This window comes from Phaseolus vulgaris, chromosome 11 (genome assembly GCF_051622355.1).
Source record: "Phaseolus vulgaris cultivar YP4 chromosome 11, ASM5162235v1, whole genome shotgun sequence".
NCBI lineage: Eukaryota > Viridiplantae > Streptophyta > Magnoliopsida > Fabales > Fabaceae > Phaseolus > Phaseolus vulgaris.
The window spans coordinates 8,578,924-8,597,845 of record NC_143508.1 but is presented as its reverse complement, the minus strand read 5'-3'; the positions used below and the strand labels follow the sequence as shown (position 1 = coordinate 8,597,845).

Genomic DNA, 18,922 nt, shown 5'->3' with positions numbered 1-18,922 from the left:
CCTGCAATTTTGCTTAATCATGGTTATTTTTCCCTCACCTAATAATGATTTTATGATTTTTTTAAATTATTAATAGAACAAATATACAAATTAATAATTGATTATTTTTCTGATTAATTATCTTGATCTTTTTTAAGAGTAATATTTTGCCTGGATCAAAGTTAAGAAAAAAAAACTACAAAATCTATTCGAATTTCAAGTTGAAATTCAGTATAACAGAACATATTATTATACTAACTAACACATTAATTTGTTATAATTCTATTATTAGAGTTTGATTCACTAACTATTGCATAGAAGAAAAAATGATAAGAGTAAGATCTCTTTTAGGAATATAAATAATTTCCAATAATTATTGGATATGAAATATATTAGATGTGCATAAATAGAGGACTATTTTTTCAATCAATACGAATCATAATGAAATAATTTTAATTATTACTTAAAATAAAATAACTTGCTTACTATTTTTTTTATCTTTCTTTTGTTAAATCTTTTTATTTTCTCTTAATTTTGGACTTATTTGATCTGTATCAAATAAGCTTTTAATTTTGTTGCCAATACTCAATTGTCTACTTAAAATAATGTAATCAAATATTAGTTTATTATAAGTTATTTAAATAACAGCGTTGAGATTTTATTATATTTTTTTACATTATATTTATGTTTATCTTATAATTTATGATTTTATACTCTCTTTCTTTCACTGTTAGGGGAAGTTATTGCCTTCTATTAAACTTAAAATATGTGGAGGTTGGAATTCCCCATTATGTTATAATTTATGTGTAATTATGTGTGTTATAAGTCTACATGGTGTTACTTGTTCTTTTTAAATAATTTTGTATTAATATTATAATTTAAAAACTTTAAATATTTGAATTAAAAATTGGATAAAAGCGTATCTTAATTAAATTATTCATATCATATTTCTATATTATATTATATATGAGAATATTGGTAACTTCTTTCATTGTCATCTTTTTAATTGAATAGTTTTACTTTTCAATAAATAAAAATAATTATTTATTAATTTTATAAAATAAATAGTTGAATAAAATTTTTTTATATTTTTCAATGGAACAATTTTGCACTTTAATAAATAAATAAAATTATTTATTTATTTAATAAAATAAATAGTTGAATACTTTTTATAAAAAAAAATGTGCATGTGATCTTATGTGCCAACTACTCACAAAGTAGAATTTAAATTATTAGTGGACCCTTTTTTTCATTATGCAACTTACAATCCTAGTATTGTTATGCATTTTAATGAACTTCCAACTTTATCATTACCACTAATTACTACAATTCATCTTCTAAAAACATAACATTATTTTATTCAAATCTTAATGACAATAAACATCTTACACGAAAATATAATTTTTTCAACTATTTCTACAAATAATTTTAAGCATGTTAGCATACTTTACAATAATGATTATATGAGTTACAACCAAAATAAAAATTTTAAAATCAAGATCCCAACAATGTTAAATATACACAAGATAAAGATTGTTTGAAGAATTTTCTCCACTTTTTATCTATTTTTTATAAACAAGGTTTGTTCATTTAGACATTATTTTTAAAAAATTCTTTATGAATTAAAGTAGTATATGATTGAACCATATTTTTGTGTGTTAACTTTGGACTCTACAAAGTTTTTACATAGTTTGTATATCTTGTAATCTAATATACCCGTTTGGTTTGGGTTGTTCAACATACAAATAATCACTTAATTCTCTATGAAAATATGTAAATTTGATATCAAAGTGAAAGATGTTTCATAATGTTGCAGGTGTCACAATCATCTTTATTGTTTGTTAATGTCTCTATTCATTTTTATAAAAATGGAAAACTTTCAAAATAATTGATTCCTAAAAAGAATTATTTTACTCTAATTATTTTTGTTAAGTTGAGAAATTTATGAGCTTCCAAGTTTAATTCTTTTTCTTAAATTTATTTTATTGTAGATAGCATCCTTCCATTTCTCATGATTCATAACATAAAAAAAAAATAGATCATCACACATATTGAAATATTACTTTTACAATCAACCCTTCACTCGGAAAAGATCAAAGATTTTTTTGATGTGATATCAATACTCAAAATTAAATATAAAGAAATATTGTCACAAATAAATAGCTTAAATAAATAAAATACGACAATAATCAACAAAATCAATAATATACTATCATATTGTTGCTAGTCTACCACCATAAAAACCAATATAAGATATAACTTGTGTTATTTTTTAATTAAATTTAAAGATTTATATCAATAGTTTATATTTTATTAATATATGATTATTGTTGAAGATGGTTGTTGCCCCTTCAAGACATGTGTTTGATGAAGCCATTTGTGTGAATTTCATTTGTATTACATTTGCTTTAAGAATGTCTTAGGTATAGTTTAGAGGTTGTTTAGAGTAGACTTTTTGCTGGGTAACTCACCTCTTAACCCATGACCATGTGATAAGAGCAAGCACAAATTTTCTGAAACTGTTTTTCACATTTTTTGCAAAAACACCCTACATAAAAATAAATCTGTTCTTTTCTAAATGAATGGATTCTTTTTTAAACTGATGCATTGACTAAGTCTTTCGAAAATCAGGTTTTGTGCATAAGTATTTTGACTAAGTCTTCACTCTTTCAAAACGATTGTGTTTCAATAGTTAAGTCTTTTTTGTTATCGTTTTGAAAAATAAATTTGTTCATCCGTAAATGAATAGATTCTTTTTAGTCTGGTGTCATGTTTATCTTAAAAGGGTTTTTTCGTTTTGTCCTTGCACCAGAGTGGTTGACTGAGTCTCCTTCACATAACAGATTCTCTAACTCTTAAAAATAAATTTGTTCATTTTATTTTCAATCTGAACTTTGTTCCTACTCATACAATTGAGAAAACAAGTTTTACAACACAAAATTAAGGATTTACAGATAATTAGCATGTGTTCTTGAAAGATTTTACAAATCAAAAGTGTGTTTGTCCTTGATGGACTCTAAGGCTTGGTTAGAGCTGCTGTTGTGTGAGCAATCTGTTCTACTGGTCTATAGCAGATTTCTGCATCCTCTATCAGGTGTATTCGTTTCATATTTCATTTCTTGTAAAAGTGTGATTGTAAACTCTTCTTGATAGGGTTTCTTGAAGAGGGTGTGTGCTGAAATAGTATTTTTTAGCAAGTGTGTCAAGTTTCTTGTAGGTTCAAGAACAGTGGTTGTGTAAGTGTCTTTAGTACGTTTTGTTTAGTGGATTTCACCTTGGATTAGGTGAGACTGGATGTAGCTCATTTGAGTGAACCAGTATAACTGTTGTGTGTTCATATCGGATTCTTGCTTATCTGTCAATGGTCTAAAATTGAATTTGTTCAATAAAAAATAAATATGTTCTTCTGGTTTGTTCATACTGTTCTTATTTTCTGGAAAATCAGTTTGGTTCTCTTAAGAAGATATATGAACTGGTAATTACAACTGAAACAGTTTGATTGTGATAGGTTACCAATTGACAAACTAATAATTGAACCTTTATTACTTGCATAAAAATTGAAGATCACTGGTTTAGCTGTTCATTGTTTTCTCTTTAATATTAGTGTGTGGCTTGCATAACCTCAAGAATAACTTGGCTCATATAAACGTTTTCAAACATAAATCGATTTATTTTGTGTACTGTGATAAAGCGCGAAACTTTTAAAAGGTCAATTCACCCCTCTTGAACTTTGACACTATTGAACCCAACAATTATTATGTTGAAACTCTTGTAAAATAACAATAATAATTATCCAAATTTGAAAAGAAAAAAAAAATAGAAGGCCAAAAATGGATGATTGAAACTTTTTCTATTTATATAGGATAACTAGTAGAAAGATGGATGGTTGAAAAGTAGAAAAATGTATCCCTTCATTTATCAACTTACTTAGCCTATAAATACCTAGTCATTTACTATATATTAAAAAATTGCACCTCCTCAAACAGTTAGAAGTAAAACTGTATTCTTATATTATAAAAAGAGAATATATAGTTCTCTTCTTATATCTCAAGAGAGATTATAAATTTTCTTAACTTTTGAAAAAATATTGTTAAAATTTTTCCTTTATTACTAAAATATTTCCAAAAAGTAATTACTAGTTAATTCCTATTTTCTCATTATTGGTTGCAATTGATTCCATGTGTTTATCATTTCATTTTTACTTTGTTTTTTACATTTTCTCCTATACTGAGTAACATTTTTGAATTTTATCATATAAAATTCAAAACTACAACTATTTTACACTTTATTCGATTGAGTATAAAACTACTAACATGTGATGATGTGATCAATGTAAGTAGGGGTGGACAAAAAAATTCATTTGTTCCAAACTGTTTTAATTTTTTATTGATAAATTCATTAAACATTCATTTATTTAAATTTAATTTTTATTTTAATCCATATTTTATCAATTTTTTAAATCAGATATCCAGTTTAACCAGATTTTAAAAAATTGAGAAATTCAAATTTTCAATCCAATTTTATTCTCTCTCTACCACCCTTCTGCTTCATTTCCCATTTTTTCTCTGATGTTTCATTTCCATTTTCAACTCAATTTGTTTCACTTCTTAACATCTCACACTCATACCATTGGTTCAACATATTTTAATTGCATCTAAAAACACTTTCGTGTCCTAGCTAAAGCATTACGTTTGTCTGATGGAGATCATGTTCACTCCGGTACCGTAGTAGGTAAACTTGAAGGGGAAAGAGAAATCACTTTAGGTTTTGTTGACTTATTACGTGATGATTTTATTGAAAAAGATCGAAGTCGTGGTATTTATTTCACTCAGGATTGGGTTTCTCTACTAGGTGTTCTGCCGGTTGCTTCGGGAGGTATTCACGTTTGGCATATGCCTGCTCTGACCGAAATCTTTGGAGATGACTCCGTACTTCAATTTGGCGGAGGAACTTTAGGACACCCTTGAGGAAATGCACCAGGTGCTGTAGCTAATCGAGTAGCTCTTGAAGCATGTGTGCAGGCTAGTTCACATACTCTCTGAATTTTTTAAAACCCTCTTTGCTTGATTAAAAATAATAATAAATAATAATATATATTTAGTTAGTTAAAAAAATATGGTAGAAGGTTACTTTTCTCAACTGTGAAATTTTATATTTTTAACAAACTTTGTGCAAAGTTATCAAAAAAATATGGATACTTTTATTATTAAAAGTATTTTTATTTTATTAAAATATGGATACTTTTATTATTAAAAAAATATGGTACAAATATTATTAAAAGAATTTAATATAATTTTATTTTTATTTTTGTTTTATTTTTTCTAATTTTAGTATTTATTGATTCTTTATTTTATATTTTTTTCTTTAGCTAAACTTATAATAGGTGTACTTATAGATCATCCACTCTGATTTCAATAAAAAAATAGAAAAATATTTGTTCTCATATTTTTTTTATCTTTCTTTTTCTCTTTTCTTTCATGTATGTTTTTAATTATATATATATATATATATATATATACTTGTAATATCCACAGAAAAATGTCTTTGTCTACGGAAAGTTTAAAATATTTTAGACGTGTTAAAAATGATTTCAAATAAAAAATAAATTTTAGACAAATTTTCGAGAACGATTAAAGTATCAAATGTGTCTTAAAAATATTAACAATAAAGAAAAATCATTCCATAAGTAGTATATTACATTTTCTATATGCAAAGGAGAGTTAAATTCATGATGTTACCAATTAAACATTTTATATTCTATGATTCTGTTACTTCTGCATTTAAGTAAAATTAAATAGTTTCAAACTTTTCAAAAATAATAGTTATAATTTTTTATATTATTAAATTTTTTATATTATTAAATTATAATTTTATTATGTTTTCTTGATATTTATATAATATTAAACATTTTGTTATATATTATTATATTAATATTATGTTATTTTTCTTAAAAAAGTATAAATTTATATTTAAATTCCAATTAATTCGTTTTATAAAATTATTTGAATTAAATTTAGATTTATAAAAATTTAAATTGATTTTATAAAAAATACGATTTTAAATTTAAAATCTAATCCAAATAATTTTGGATTTGGAAATTCAATAAATATTTAGATTTGGATTTTATTTGAAAATGCCACCCTGAGATATCCAAATTTGCGCAGAGAAACACCATGTCCTTAACCGCTTAACTACTCGACCAAAGCGGCATCGTTTATTGAAGACTTTAGAATGATAGGTAATAAATCTTTTGTTTATTGTTATTCCTACTTTTGTTATATTTTTTAATGTTCAAAATATTTCCTAAATTTTGATCAATGTTAAGTGAGACATTCTTGAACTTAGAAAGGAGTATTTTAATCCTGGAATAGGGAAAATAAGAAGGCACATGCATGGCGCAACATGCATGATTGAGCTAAGTCTCAACTAAATATTCCCGACAAACACAAAATGCAAAATCTAGCTGTTTAGGACATGGGATGGTTGGCGAAAGCATATATAATTATGCTTATTTTAGGAAAAATGTAGAATAAACATATTATAACTGTCATCATATGATTAAACATGTGGGAGACGTTTAGCTATGATTATAATAGATAGTTTCTAGTGATTATCCAATAATATTTATGTTATAATGTGTAAGTATAATATAAATATCTATTTTTTAAAAAGTTGAACACTTTTTATGCCTATATATTTATATTAGTTTTTTAATATATATATATATATATATATATATATATATAACACCCCATAATTTACATATAACTATTACAATACCGGTTCTACATAATTCTATACAAGCTTACAGTTTTTCAAAATATTCCTAATACATGATTAGGATTTATAGAAATACAAATATTTACATATCCACAGCTCAAAATAAAACTCTGTAACCTCTAAGGTTCTCCTGCACCTGTATGGTCATCTGCTCGTGTACATAGTACAGTCATCACAGTTCAAACACAGCAAGAAAAGCAAGGGTAAGCAACTAAAAATAGAATTTTATAATATACACACTTAAATCCAAAGAGATAACCAAATTACATGATCAATTTATCAAATTATTCAATTTTCTTCAAATCTCAACAATAAACAATCACATAGATCTCACATGGATCTACACATCCAGAATATTCAACAAACAACGTCTTCCGGAAGACCCGTATTAAGTAAGTCCTACCAGAGACTAACCTGATCCAAAGATTACCAGCGAATCCAACAGAAAGGATCAGGGTAAGTTCAATACAACCCAAGCCGTGCATCTCATATGTCACGGTGTGCATGAACTCCCCCATCAGCTTCTCACCACCTGATATATTAGTCTATGTGACTTAGATCATCAGTGAAGCTCGGAGATCTCTGTTACCACATAGGCATCAATACTTAATACACAGCAAACATCAGTCCATACATTATCCTAACATCAATACTTAATACACAGCTAACATCAGTCCATACATTATCCAAAATGTATGAATTCAATTCCAGATTATTCATCATACAATATCATTCCAAACAAGATCCACAACATTCAAAAGCGTAATTAACATAAGAAAACAACACCTTAAATATTAAACCATCAAAATCTAATATTTTTACAAATTTAAATAATATATAAACAAACAACATCCCTACAAGAGAAATTGAATATTGGGACCACGTCCCTTCCGCATTCAGATCTTCTATCATAGGGTGCTATTAAAAATTAAATTTAGCTTCCCTTACCTCAATTGCTTGCTTTCCAAACAACTTTTAGAATTTTATTCCCCACCGTTCGAATAAGCTTGAAGATTTACGGGCTCTGTTTGAAAATCTGATCGGGTAGAAATGTTCCTTAATTCCTCTGCTACAGCGTGGTATGATTAGATTCTAAAATAGATGAGGTATAGAGTGAGAAATTTAGAGAGAAGGTAGAAGGGAGAGATGGAGAGAGAAAGAGAAAGAGGTTTCGTGTGTGTGGGGGCAGGGGTTTGGCTTTTTCTTCTTTATCTTTTTTTTTGTTACGCTGTTACAAAATATATATATATATATATAACATATATTATAAAAAATTATTTACAATTAGATACTATTTTATAAATAAAAAATTATTAGTATCTAAAATTGTTTATACTATTAATACAAATTTATAAACTAATTTATCTAATTAAATACCAAAATTTTAGCTATCAACTTTATAATCTAAATTAATTGATAGTTAAAAATTTTAATAACTAATTTAGATACATTATAAATTAATTTAATTTTTTTATTAATAATAAAAATTATTTTAAATACTAATATTTTTAGTATTTAATTTATTTAATATAATAATTAATTTTTTTTATCTTTAAAATTAATTTTTATATAATAATTTTTTATAGTGATATATTCTTGATAATACCATTTACAATATTTATTAAAAATATTGGAGGACATCTATCAAGAAATAGATTAGTCATCCTCACCTTCTTATCTAGAAATTTTAGAATTTAAGAAACTTTAGTGTAATAAAAATTATCAAGTTTTATATTAGTTTGTTAATGGTTTCCAATTGTAAAATAATTTATCAAATTTTATTAATTAAGTGATTATAGTATTAAACTCTTAATAAATAAAATGACCGTGTATTTAACTTGTCTTATAATATCATTCATATTTTTAAATAATTTTAATTTTGAAAAAAATATTAAAACATCAACTAATATTATATAATGATTTGTATCATTTTCATTTGAAAAAACATTTATTATTTTTTATCCCTTTTCTTTTCACATCATATATAACACCTACCTTTATCTTTGTATGTGAACTATAAAGTGTATCCACCAATCTTTTTTCAATCAATAGTACTCTATAATTATACATGACAAAGATTATTTTAGTTTATTTTTTATTCGCCTTGCATATTGAAAACGTTTCATTTTAAAAAGAAACTACTAAAGTTTAAAAAATCAAATAACTAAATTTATATTGTTGTGCACAACTTCAATTAAAAAAATTAAGAAATTGTCTTCGTGTCATAACTTAACAAATTAGAAGAAAATTGATCAAATTAAAGTTGTTTCTAAGGATTTTTGGGTAAGAAAAAAAAATTCATTTTTGTCATGTATGATTTTAAAAATTTGAGTTAAAATCGTATTTAATAAACACGTTTTCTTTAATATAAAATCATGAACCTGAAACAAAACTTGGTAAATTTTAATAATCTAGAAATTACACCAAAATAGTAAAAAAATTCCAAGTGTACCCAAGTTGACGTTAGTTAAACCCACACAATTGTGGTTGAATATTTTTCAACGCACCCGCTCAGCCATCCCAGGCACTAGGTGGTTTCGCCTATTATGTCACATGGGACGGTTACAGGAGTGCATGGAGATATCTAGTCTACTTAATGTGGGTCCCAATTATGAATTTTCAAACAACAACACTTGTGGCAAGTCCAATGTGCACACCATCATTTTGGTTGCTACTATATTAGACATTTCAAGTCTGATAATTTACTGTTGTGGCCCACTAATCCTCGGTGAACAACTTATTGAGTTTTGCTAAGTTATTGAGTTAACCATAATTTATTAAATAATTATAATATAATTAGTAAAACATTAAAAAGCTATTAAGGATATCCAGAAGTCAAAATATTTATTTGATAATAGATAATAGAAAGAAAGTGTGACAAATAAAATAACCATAAAAATAAATTAATATTAAGACATGGCTCTGAAGAGGGTCAATACAGAGAATGATACAACTTACAGCTGACCCGGAAAGACAACAAAACAATGTTGGAGAGATCCCTAAAAACACATAAAAAAACATCTTCTCTAATATTATAAAATGCCTCAACATGTTTAGTAACGCAACGCAAAGTCTACATTAAAATTACATAGCAGCAGCACAGATTGCCCTACATATAAATTCCTACTTCTCCAGAACATACATTAAGGCAATGACTTGTGTGAGCTATTGCCTACTGGCTAACGAAACCAAAAGGAAGAAAATTTACCATTTATATAAAATCAACCACTGAAATATGGCAGAAAACTTAGGTAAGCACACCCTTCTCCAAGAAAGCAAATCACCATCACTGTAAAAGCTTAACTAGCAATGGGTTTTGCAATTACTTTCTTGATTGCTTCAGCATATGTCCTGTGCTGATAGGTCAGAGTGGATTCGAGCAGGTCCCAAAGTGAAGTCTCAGGATTCCAACCTGGAAGATTAACAGGTTGAGTAAAGATACATTCTTAAAAGGTCAAATAGAGTGAAAGAGTGAGGACACTTACCGAGCTGCCTGTTTATTATGGTCATGTCAGGAATTCTCTTGTCACTGTCATCATATCCCTCGCCATAAAATTCTTTTGAGCTCACATCAATTGTTGGTGTTTCAGGAGATTTTTCTCCACTTACCTTTGAGTAAACCTGTAGAATGAAATAGAAAATTGATTATTGAATTTCAAAAACATTAGGCCCAAATTCAAACAGTGGGTCAAATAATTAAAAACTAGATCACTACTTCACCTGAATCATTATTTCAGCAAGCTGCCTAACAGTAACCTCGTTGTTTGGGTTACCCACATTAAAAATATGACCATTAGCCCTGGCAGGATTTTCCTGTTAAATAGACATGACACTCGGTGAACCAGCCGACAATAACAATAATTCAAGATGAAAAAAATCACATGGCCTGTACTTGAAAACAAATAGTCCAAAAAATAATTAAGAACCTACAATCATCAACAAGACAGCTTCAATCGCATCTTTAATGTAAACAAAGGTTCTTTGAGACTGTCCACCGTCTACAAGCTTGAGGGGCTCTCCTCTGAGAAGATTCTGCAGTGAAAGAAAATTTGAGAAATTTTGAACTAATTTTTGAAAACTCAGGATAAAATTCAGCAAAACCTATAGCAAAAGTAACTGACATTGCTAAAGCAAGCAAGAACCCGAGGAACACCCTCACTTGGACCATCGATGCCAGGAATGAAATCCATTCTTGGTCCAATCCAATTAAAAGGCCTAACAATTGTGAACTCCAAGCCATTTTCAGCACCCTCAGCTGCCAACAATCACCCAAGTGAGAACAATCAACATTCATCATCGGATTATTAAAAAAAAAACTACATCGAAACAAAATCTAACTCACCATAGATCAGCCTCTCAATCAACTGTTTAGCACAGGCATAAGACCACCTCTGCTTTTCAATAGAACCAAAAATGCAAGGAGACTCGTCTTCTTTAAGAATATAGTAAGCCGGATCCTAACACAACGCAAACAAACAACACATATCATCTAATCTCATCACAAGAAACAACATAATGCCAAATGTTGCTACCAATAGAAAACCAGAAAAACAGATAGCGACAAATTTTGCAAAACTAAAAAAAAACCGACACTAATACGATCCTAAAGAATGAATAAAAAAACACAAGGATTATTCATCAAAAATTCACAATAAGTCAGCCTCCTATATCTAAATTAACAACCGGAATGCATGTTAAAAACGTACATGCAAAATCCAAAGGCAAATCCATCAAGAAAATCCACATTACTCAGCATCAAAAAGTACAAAGTCAAAATCACATGATAAAAGACAATCATCAGTCACTAATCACAACCTAAATATAACGTAAAAAAAAACTTAGCCACGTCACTCACGAAATCCAAACCACCGACAAATTCCAAATTAAGGAAAAAAGCACAATTCACATTGCACAGATCTGGAACGGTCTTAATGAAAGATTACCTTACGAAGAGGACTATCTTTGGGGAGAAAGGCTCCAATCGTTTTCCCGTACACTTCACAAGTGGAGAAATGGATAAGACGCTTGTTATTCTCGGAACAGTATTTCACCTACAAAGAACGAAACGACGTCGAATCGAAACCAACCAAATCTTAAAGATTCGCATTACGAATTGAAACAGAACCAGAAGAGGAGGAATACCACGGGGAGCGCGTCGATGAAATTGCTGTAAATGGTGTCGAGCGGGCGCGTGTTGTAATCCGCGGGGGTGCAAATCGCAGCGAGATTAATGGTCTGCAACAGAAACCAAGAATAAAGAAATTGAACAAAATTAAAAATGGAAAAAGAAGAAACGAAACGAAACAGAAGTGGTTGGGGAATTACGAGATCTGCCATCTTGATGAGTCCTTCGAGGCGAGAATCGTGTTTGATGTTGAGGCGGTGGAAGGTGATGCGACCAGCCCAAGGTAGAGAATCTGGTTCGAGAAGATGCTTAATCTTGTCATTGTAAACGTCCAAGGCGAAAACCGTGTGAGGGGTTTCGGACATGAGTTTCTCGCAGAGGTGCGAGCCGATGAACCCACCGGCACCGATCATGCAGATCGTGAGAGGCTTGATGGGGTTCCCGTCTAGATCCACTCGCGCCATTGTGCTGTTTCGTAACGATCCTCCAATTCGTGGTGGTGATTTTAGCGCAACTCAGCGAGTGACAATATATAGAAGACGGAAATGCAAAATTGATAATAAATATTATTTTTATTATTATTTTATTTAATAATCTTGGAATGGAAATGTATTAAAACAGTTGAAGAACGTGTATTTCTTTCTGACTGTGACAAACGATTCTGGGACTTTTTTTCATTTTTCCACGCGCGTTTATTGCGTCTACACCCTACTCGCTCTGCTACCCGCCAGGGATAAAACAAAATCACTGCTTCCTTTGCATACAAGCTTTTTTTTTTCTTTTTAAAAAATAATGAACGAAAATAATATTTAAATTCATTTTAAACGTGTTTTTTAATTCATATGCAGATTTTCAAATTTTAAAAAAATTAAAAAATTACTTTAGTTGAACGTATCTTTCTCTTCATTGTGTAATAAAGAAAATTTAACTTAAAACATTTGAACTACTATAATTATTTTTTTATTTTATTTAATGTAGTCTCCAATGTTATTATAACTGTAGAGAGGGTATTCAATTTTGCTTCCAATTTTACTTCTTCAGCTTTAATAGTTTATTTTTGGTGTATTAATATTGTCTTTCTTCTGACATAAACTTGGGAATGATATTATTTTATTTGTTCTTAACGAACTATTCACATATTTTATCAGTAAAAAGTATCTTTGATTATTAAAGAATATGATTAACTTTCTTTAATGGGATTCTTTCTTAACCTTGATTTATATACATAACAACAAAATACTTGAAAATGTTTTTTATCTTTATATTTCAGATAGATTTATACTAATTATTATTAAAATACAATGTGGTCCATGTGTATTATCATTAAATTATAATTTAATCATTATAGATAAACCAAGTTATATTCTAGTAATAATATATGAGTTTGAAAAATATAATTTAATATTTATATAAAAAACTAAATTATATTATAGTAATCATATACGAGAACAAGTTTCAACGAAAAAATGAATTAACACCCGAAAATACCGCTAACTATTATAATACAATTTCTATTGATTTTTATATCAGTTTAAAGTTTTCCAAAACATTCTTAACCCATGATTAATACTCATAGAAATAAAAATATTTACTATTCATAGTTCAAAACAAACTCTAAAGCCTTTCAAATTCTCTTGTACCTGTATAATCATCTGCCCGTGTACATAGTATTGTCATTGTCATTACAGTTCAAACATAATAAGAAAAGCAAGGGTAAGCTAGTAAAAATAAAATTTTATAATATACACAATTAAATAAAAAAAGAAAATTAAATTACATTGATCAATTTCTCAATTATTCAATCTTCTTCAAATCCCAACATAAAAATCACATCACATGGATCTACACATCCAAAATATTCAACAAACAGAATAAGAACTGACGTTTTTCGGAAGACCCGTATTAAGTAAATTCTACCAAAGACTAACATTTGATCTAAAGATTATCAGCGAATCCAACAAAAAGGACCAGGGTAAGTTCAATACAACTCAAACCATGCATCTCATATGTCTCAGTGTGCATGAACTCCCTCATAAGCTTCTCACCACCTGATTCTTAGTTTATGTGACTTAGATCATTAGTGAAGCTCAAATATCTCTCTTACCACATAGACATCGATACTTCATACACAAATAAACATTTGTCCATACATTATTCCAAATGTATAAATTCAATTCCATACAATATCATTCAAAACACAATCCACTATATTTAAAATCTTATTTAACATATAAAAGAATAACACTTAAATACTAAACCATCAAAATGTAATATTTTTAAAAATTTAAACAACATATAAACAAACAATATCCTTGCAAGATAAATTGAATATTGGGATCACATCCGCTCCACATCCAGATCTTCTATCCTAGGGTACTACTAGAAATTAAAGTTAGCTTCCCTTTGATGGAAAAAACGCACGCGGAAGCAACACACAATCACGAATCAACTATAGAAAATAAATAACACAAGATTTAACGTGGTTCAGTCGCCAATCTGCAACCTACATCCACGAGCAACTAATTAGGTTTTCATTTTGTTTGTTACAATTTCATTACAAGCACAAAGATCTCTTAAATAGAGATTATAGAGGGGACACAATAATTAAGCCCACTAACTAAAACATGGTGTCTAGTCAGCCCACCCAATTGGTCCTGGCTTCACACTTAACAATCTCCCACCTGAAGCCACGAAACAATGTTCACCTACGCTTCAACTGTGTACATGTACTTCTATAATCTGTCAATGGAACTCAATGTTCCACCACTAATTGTCACCAACCTTCTTAATCATCTTGAAAATTTCGTTGAAACTCCCCTGAGTTTCAACACGTTCGTCATGAGTGAAACTGTCACTGACCCGTCCTTTGTTCCTACCGGCTCCCACTTACACAAACTGTCGAATTCTAGAATAGCCTAAGAACAAACATACTCCATACTCAACAAGAAATTTTTTGGAAATGTTTCAACAACTAGAATACTGGTTCTCCAAATCCAATGTCGTATAGGAACCTCGGCTGAAGCATGAGCCGTGCTCCCAGTACCATTAGTACCTCTGACACTATGTCACCCATACCCGTAACATCAAGAGTTATGTTATCCGCTGGTCTTACCTTTCCAAAGTCTCCCATAACTAGATTTTGTAATACGGAACTTAGTTTACATTGTAAATAAACTATGAACTGTTTATTTAATAATTTATTTTAAGTTTATATTCTTATTATCAAACAATATATTAGATATGTAATTTCTTTTTTCAAATGTTTTTAATGATATTTGAAGATAGAGATTAAAACATTTTTTTATTAACTTTAAGTTTAAAATGATAAAATTAAAAATATATAAATTTGAAAAACTAAAAATATATTTAAGTCTTTTCTTCTTCACAATAAATATATATAGTACAATAATTATTATTTAATTTTTACATTACTAGCTCAGCGAAATATTTGACCATACATACATATATATTTTTTCGCATGGTTATTATATATTTAATAATATAAAGTATATTATCCTGAACGACATATATATGGTAATATCGTGAAAAAATTGTTACCTACTAAGAGTGTAATAATATTGGTAAAGCTTTGAAATTTCCAAGTGCAAGAGCAAACATAGTTAAGACGAGCTATAGAAAGTGTATATATAATTTTGAATGTGATGGGAATTTGTAATTTTTAAGTTGAAACCATTTTAAATAGTTTATATTGTTCACAACTAAATTGTGGGTTTAAAACTTCAAATGTCAACTGAAATGTATTACTTTTCTTACGTCAAATTATCAAGGTTATGTTTGTGTTTATATTTTAGTAGAATTGATTTTGAAAATGATGTTGGATTTTTAATTTATATTCAAGAATGATATTTTAAAACAAACTTAGAAGAGTTGGTTTGATTTGAATGATGAAGTAAATTTTAAGTATAAAAATGTATTTTTAAAAAGTGTACAATAATCATTTATATGTTATAGATAATTAATTTTGTTATTTTTATTTTGAAGTTAATCCTGTTTATTTTATAAATAAATGCTTTTAGATCGTACTTATTATTACATCATGACAAAAGTCTTATATTATATATCCTTGTAAGGATTTAAAAAATAAACTTGAGTAAAAGTAATATATTTTAAATAATATTTGAATATTTTATTATTAAAATAAAAAAATTTATAGATAGAATTTTCAGTGATTTAGGTTTCATTTTAAAAGAACTATCATCTTTCTGAACTTTTATTTTCCTTTTCTCTTCCTTTCTTATAAGATTTTGACTTTCACACTCATCAGTTTGACGATCGAAGTTCGTCATTAAACTCCTGACATTAGAGACTACAAGACTGTCCGATCAATATTTTTGATAAATAAGTTCATTTTTGCTATTCTCTTTGAGTCAAATTTTGAACTTGTTAGGTTTGTCTATGTTTAGTTAGATTTTTTATAAGGATTTTGTTATGAGGGTTAAGCTACCCTTAGAACAATTTTAGGATTTATAGTTCTTAGTGAACATTTGCTCAAGTTAAGATAAGAGAAACTAGTTTTAATTTCTAATAGAACCCAATGTTAGAAGATCTAGATGTGGGGGTGACATGGTCACCAATTCCAAATTTTGTTTGCATTGTTTATGAGTAATGCATAGTATTATTTGAAATAAAATGTGAATAGGTTGATTTTGATACGAATGATTTATGGTAGATGTTTTTGTTTGGATCTAAAAATTTTGTTGATTTGTTTAGTTGATACAGTGTAAGTTACTCTTGTTTTTGTTTGACTATGAATGATGAATTTAAGCAGAATTTTGCAGATTTTTTCTGCATATCTCGCTTAGGCGAGATAATTCTCACTCAGGCGAGATAATTCTCGCTCAAGCAATAATAGAATGAAAAGATGGAGTACTCTTCGGTCCATTTTCTCCCAAGCGAGAAAGAATCTCGCTCAGTCGAAAATGGGGAAAATTTTAGGGGTGCTATGCTATCGAGTTTACTCTCGCTCAAGCAAGATGATTTTTGCTTGAGCGAGATCCATTCTCGCCCAAGCGAGCAAATTTTCGCTCAAGTTAGTAAAAAAAACTTAAAATTTTTATTTTTTCTTTTGGAAGACTAGTTTATTATTGCCTGTTGTTTTTAAGTGAAAATTCAAAATTTTATTTAAAAATATGATTGAAAGAACTTAGTTATGTGTTTAAGTGAATTTTGAGACATATTTGGATTGTATAGAAAGTTTAAAATATAATGTGATTGAATGGTGTATTGATGTGTTTAATGAAGTATGCAATAGGATGAAAGTGTGATAAAGACATAGTATTTTCAGGAAAGAAAATACCGTGTTGAGATTGTTATTAGGGTATATTAATTTGTGAGTATCTTGCTAATGAAATGATCCTGACTCTACTGATATAATAGAATCATATAGATGAAGTTATTCAGTTGGTGAGAGTTGAATGAGGTTCATTTGACTGATTTTGAGGTTTGAAAGAATTGATCAAAGCAAATCATATGAATTTACCCTATCATATGAGATCATTTGACTGATTATGGATTCACAATGAGTAGTATGATATGTGCATGTATATGGATGTTAATTTCAATACATGAGTCTTTCGAAAGTAGTGTCAAGTGTTTGAGTACGTGAGTCAGTGGAAATCTGATAGGAGTAATGTGGTTGATGATTGTGATAGACACATGATGATTTTGTGCAAATTATGAGAATTTGAAGAATTAAATTTATATTAGAATCCAAAGAATAAAAATAGTTAGCTTACCATGTGCTTTGTTTTGTATTTGTTTTCTTTAATATGTGATAATCATGTTAATTACACGAAATTATACGAGATTGCAGGTGATAGAGCTTCATCAATAAACAATTAGAGGATACGAATGTTTTATTTTTTTTAATATATATATATATATATATATAATTTCTATAAAAAAAATATATTTTTGAGATACAATATGATATGTTTATATAAGTTTATATATTAACTAGATATTACATGCATAATATTTTATTAAATTTTATTAAATATGTATAAAAGTAGAGATATTACAAATTTTCTTTTTTTTTCAACTTTTATTAAAATGCATTTCAGAATAAATATTTTAGTGTAAGATTACAATTAGAGTCATTCATAATAATATTTGAAGTATTATTCATTTTAAAATTTAGAATAAATTATATTTATTTTATTATTAAAGACATTTATATAAATTAGCACTGAATTTAACTCTTAACACATACTAGAGACCATGGAATAAAATTGTCTATTAATTATAAGTTATAAATGAATTATTTTTTTATTAGTTATAGGTTTCTTGATAAATTAAAAATATTAGTCAGTCTTAAAAAAGATTAAAAGGTATTTTCTAATCATATAGGAGTTTACAATGAGATAATAGATGCTATATGACTTTATGATTTATTATGGTTTTTTTGTTTGAATTATTTCTGGTAGGTGAGACTTTCCTTCACCAGGCTGTAATAAAATTAACATTGATGGGGCTACTAGGGGATATTCTGTCTTGCTACTTGTAGAGGTATTTTTCGTGGAAGTATGGGGAAATTTATTGGAGCTTTTTCTGCATTTCTTGAAGTTCAACCTGCTCTGGTTGTTGAGTTTTATGGGGTTATACATGCTATGAAGGAAACTCAAAAGATGGGGCTTACTAATGTCTGACTAAAATGCGATTCTGCTTTAGTTTGTGTTGCGTTTACTGCTAGGACAAATGTTCCTTGGATGTTTCGTAATCGATTAAATACTTGTCTTAATTACTGTGAGAAAATTAGGTTTAGAGTTACTCATATTTTTCGTGAAGGGAATGCGTGTGCTGATAAGTTGGCTAATTTAGGATTTATTCACAGAGAATCTTTTCATTGGTATAATAGGCTTACATCTTGTTTGTTCTTAGAATTCTTTATGAATAAGTATAGTCTACCTATGCATCGTTTTTGTTAACATATGAGTTTTGGTCTAGTCCCCGTATTTTTGTATTCTCTTTCTTTTTTCTTTTTTTTAGTAATAATTTTTTTATCTGATGACAAATGAT

The 18,922-nt window shown here is 28.1% G+C and overlaps 1 protein-coding gene across 1 annotated transcript; it reads right to left on the bottom strand.

Moving 5' to 3' along the window:
- Positions 1-9,646: 9,646 nt before the first annotated feature.
- LOC137818896 (UDP-D-apiose/UDP-D-xylose synthase 2) lies at positions 9,647-12,439 on the bottom strand. Its single transcript, XM_068622580.1, has 9 exons — positions 12,085-12,439; positions 11,902-11,994; positions 11,703-11,810; positions 11,102-11,216; positions 10,881-11,014; positions 10,690-10,791; positions 10,480-10,572; positions 10,245-10,380; positions 9,647-10,171 (listed from the first exon to the last, which is right to left on the bottom strand). Exons 1-9 carry the CDS (start codon positions 12,346-12,348, stop codon positions 10,059-10,061), a joined length of 1,158 nt encoding a protein of 385 aa, XP_068478681.1. The 5' UTR covers positions 12,349-12,439; the 3' UTR covers positions 9,647-10,058.
- Between the last annotated feature and the right edge of the window lie 6,483 nt (positions 12,440-18,922).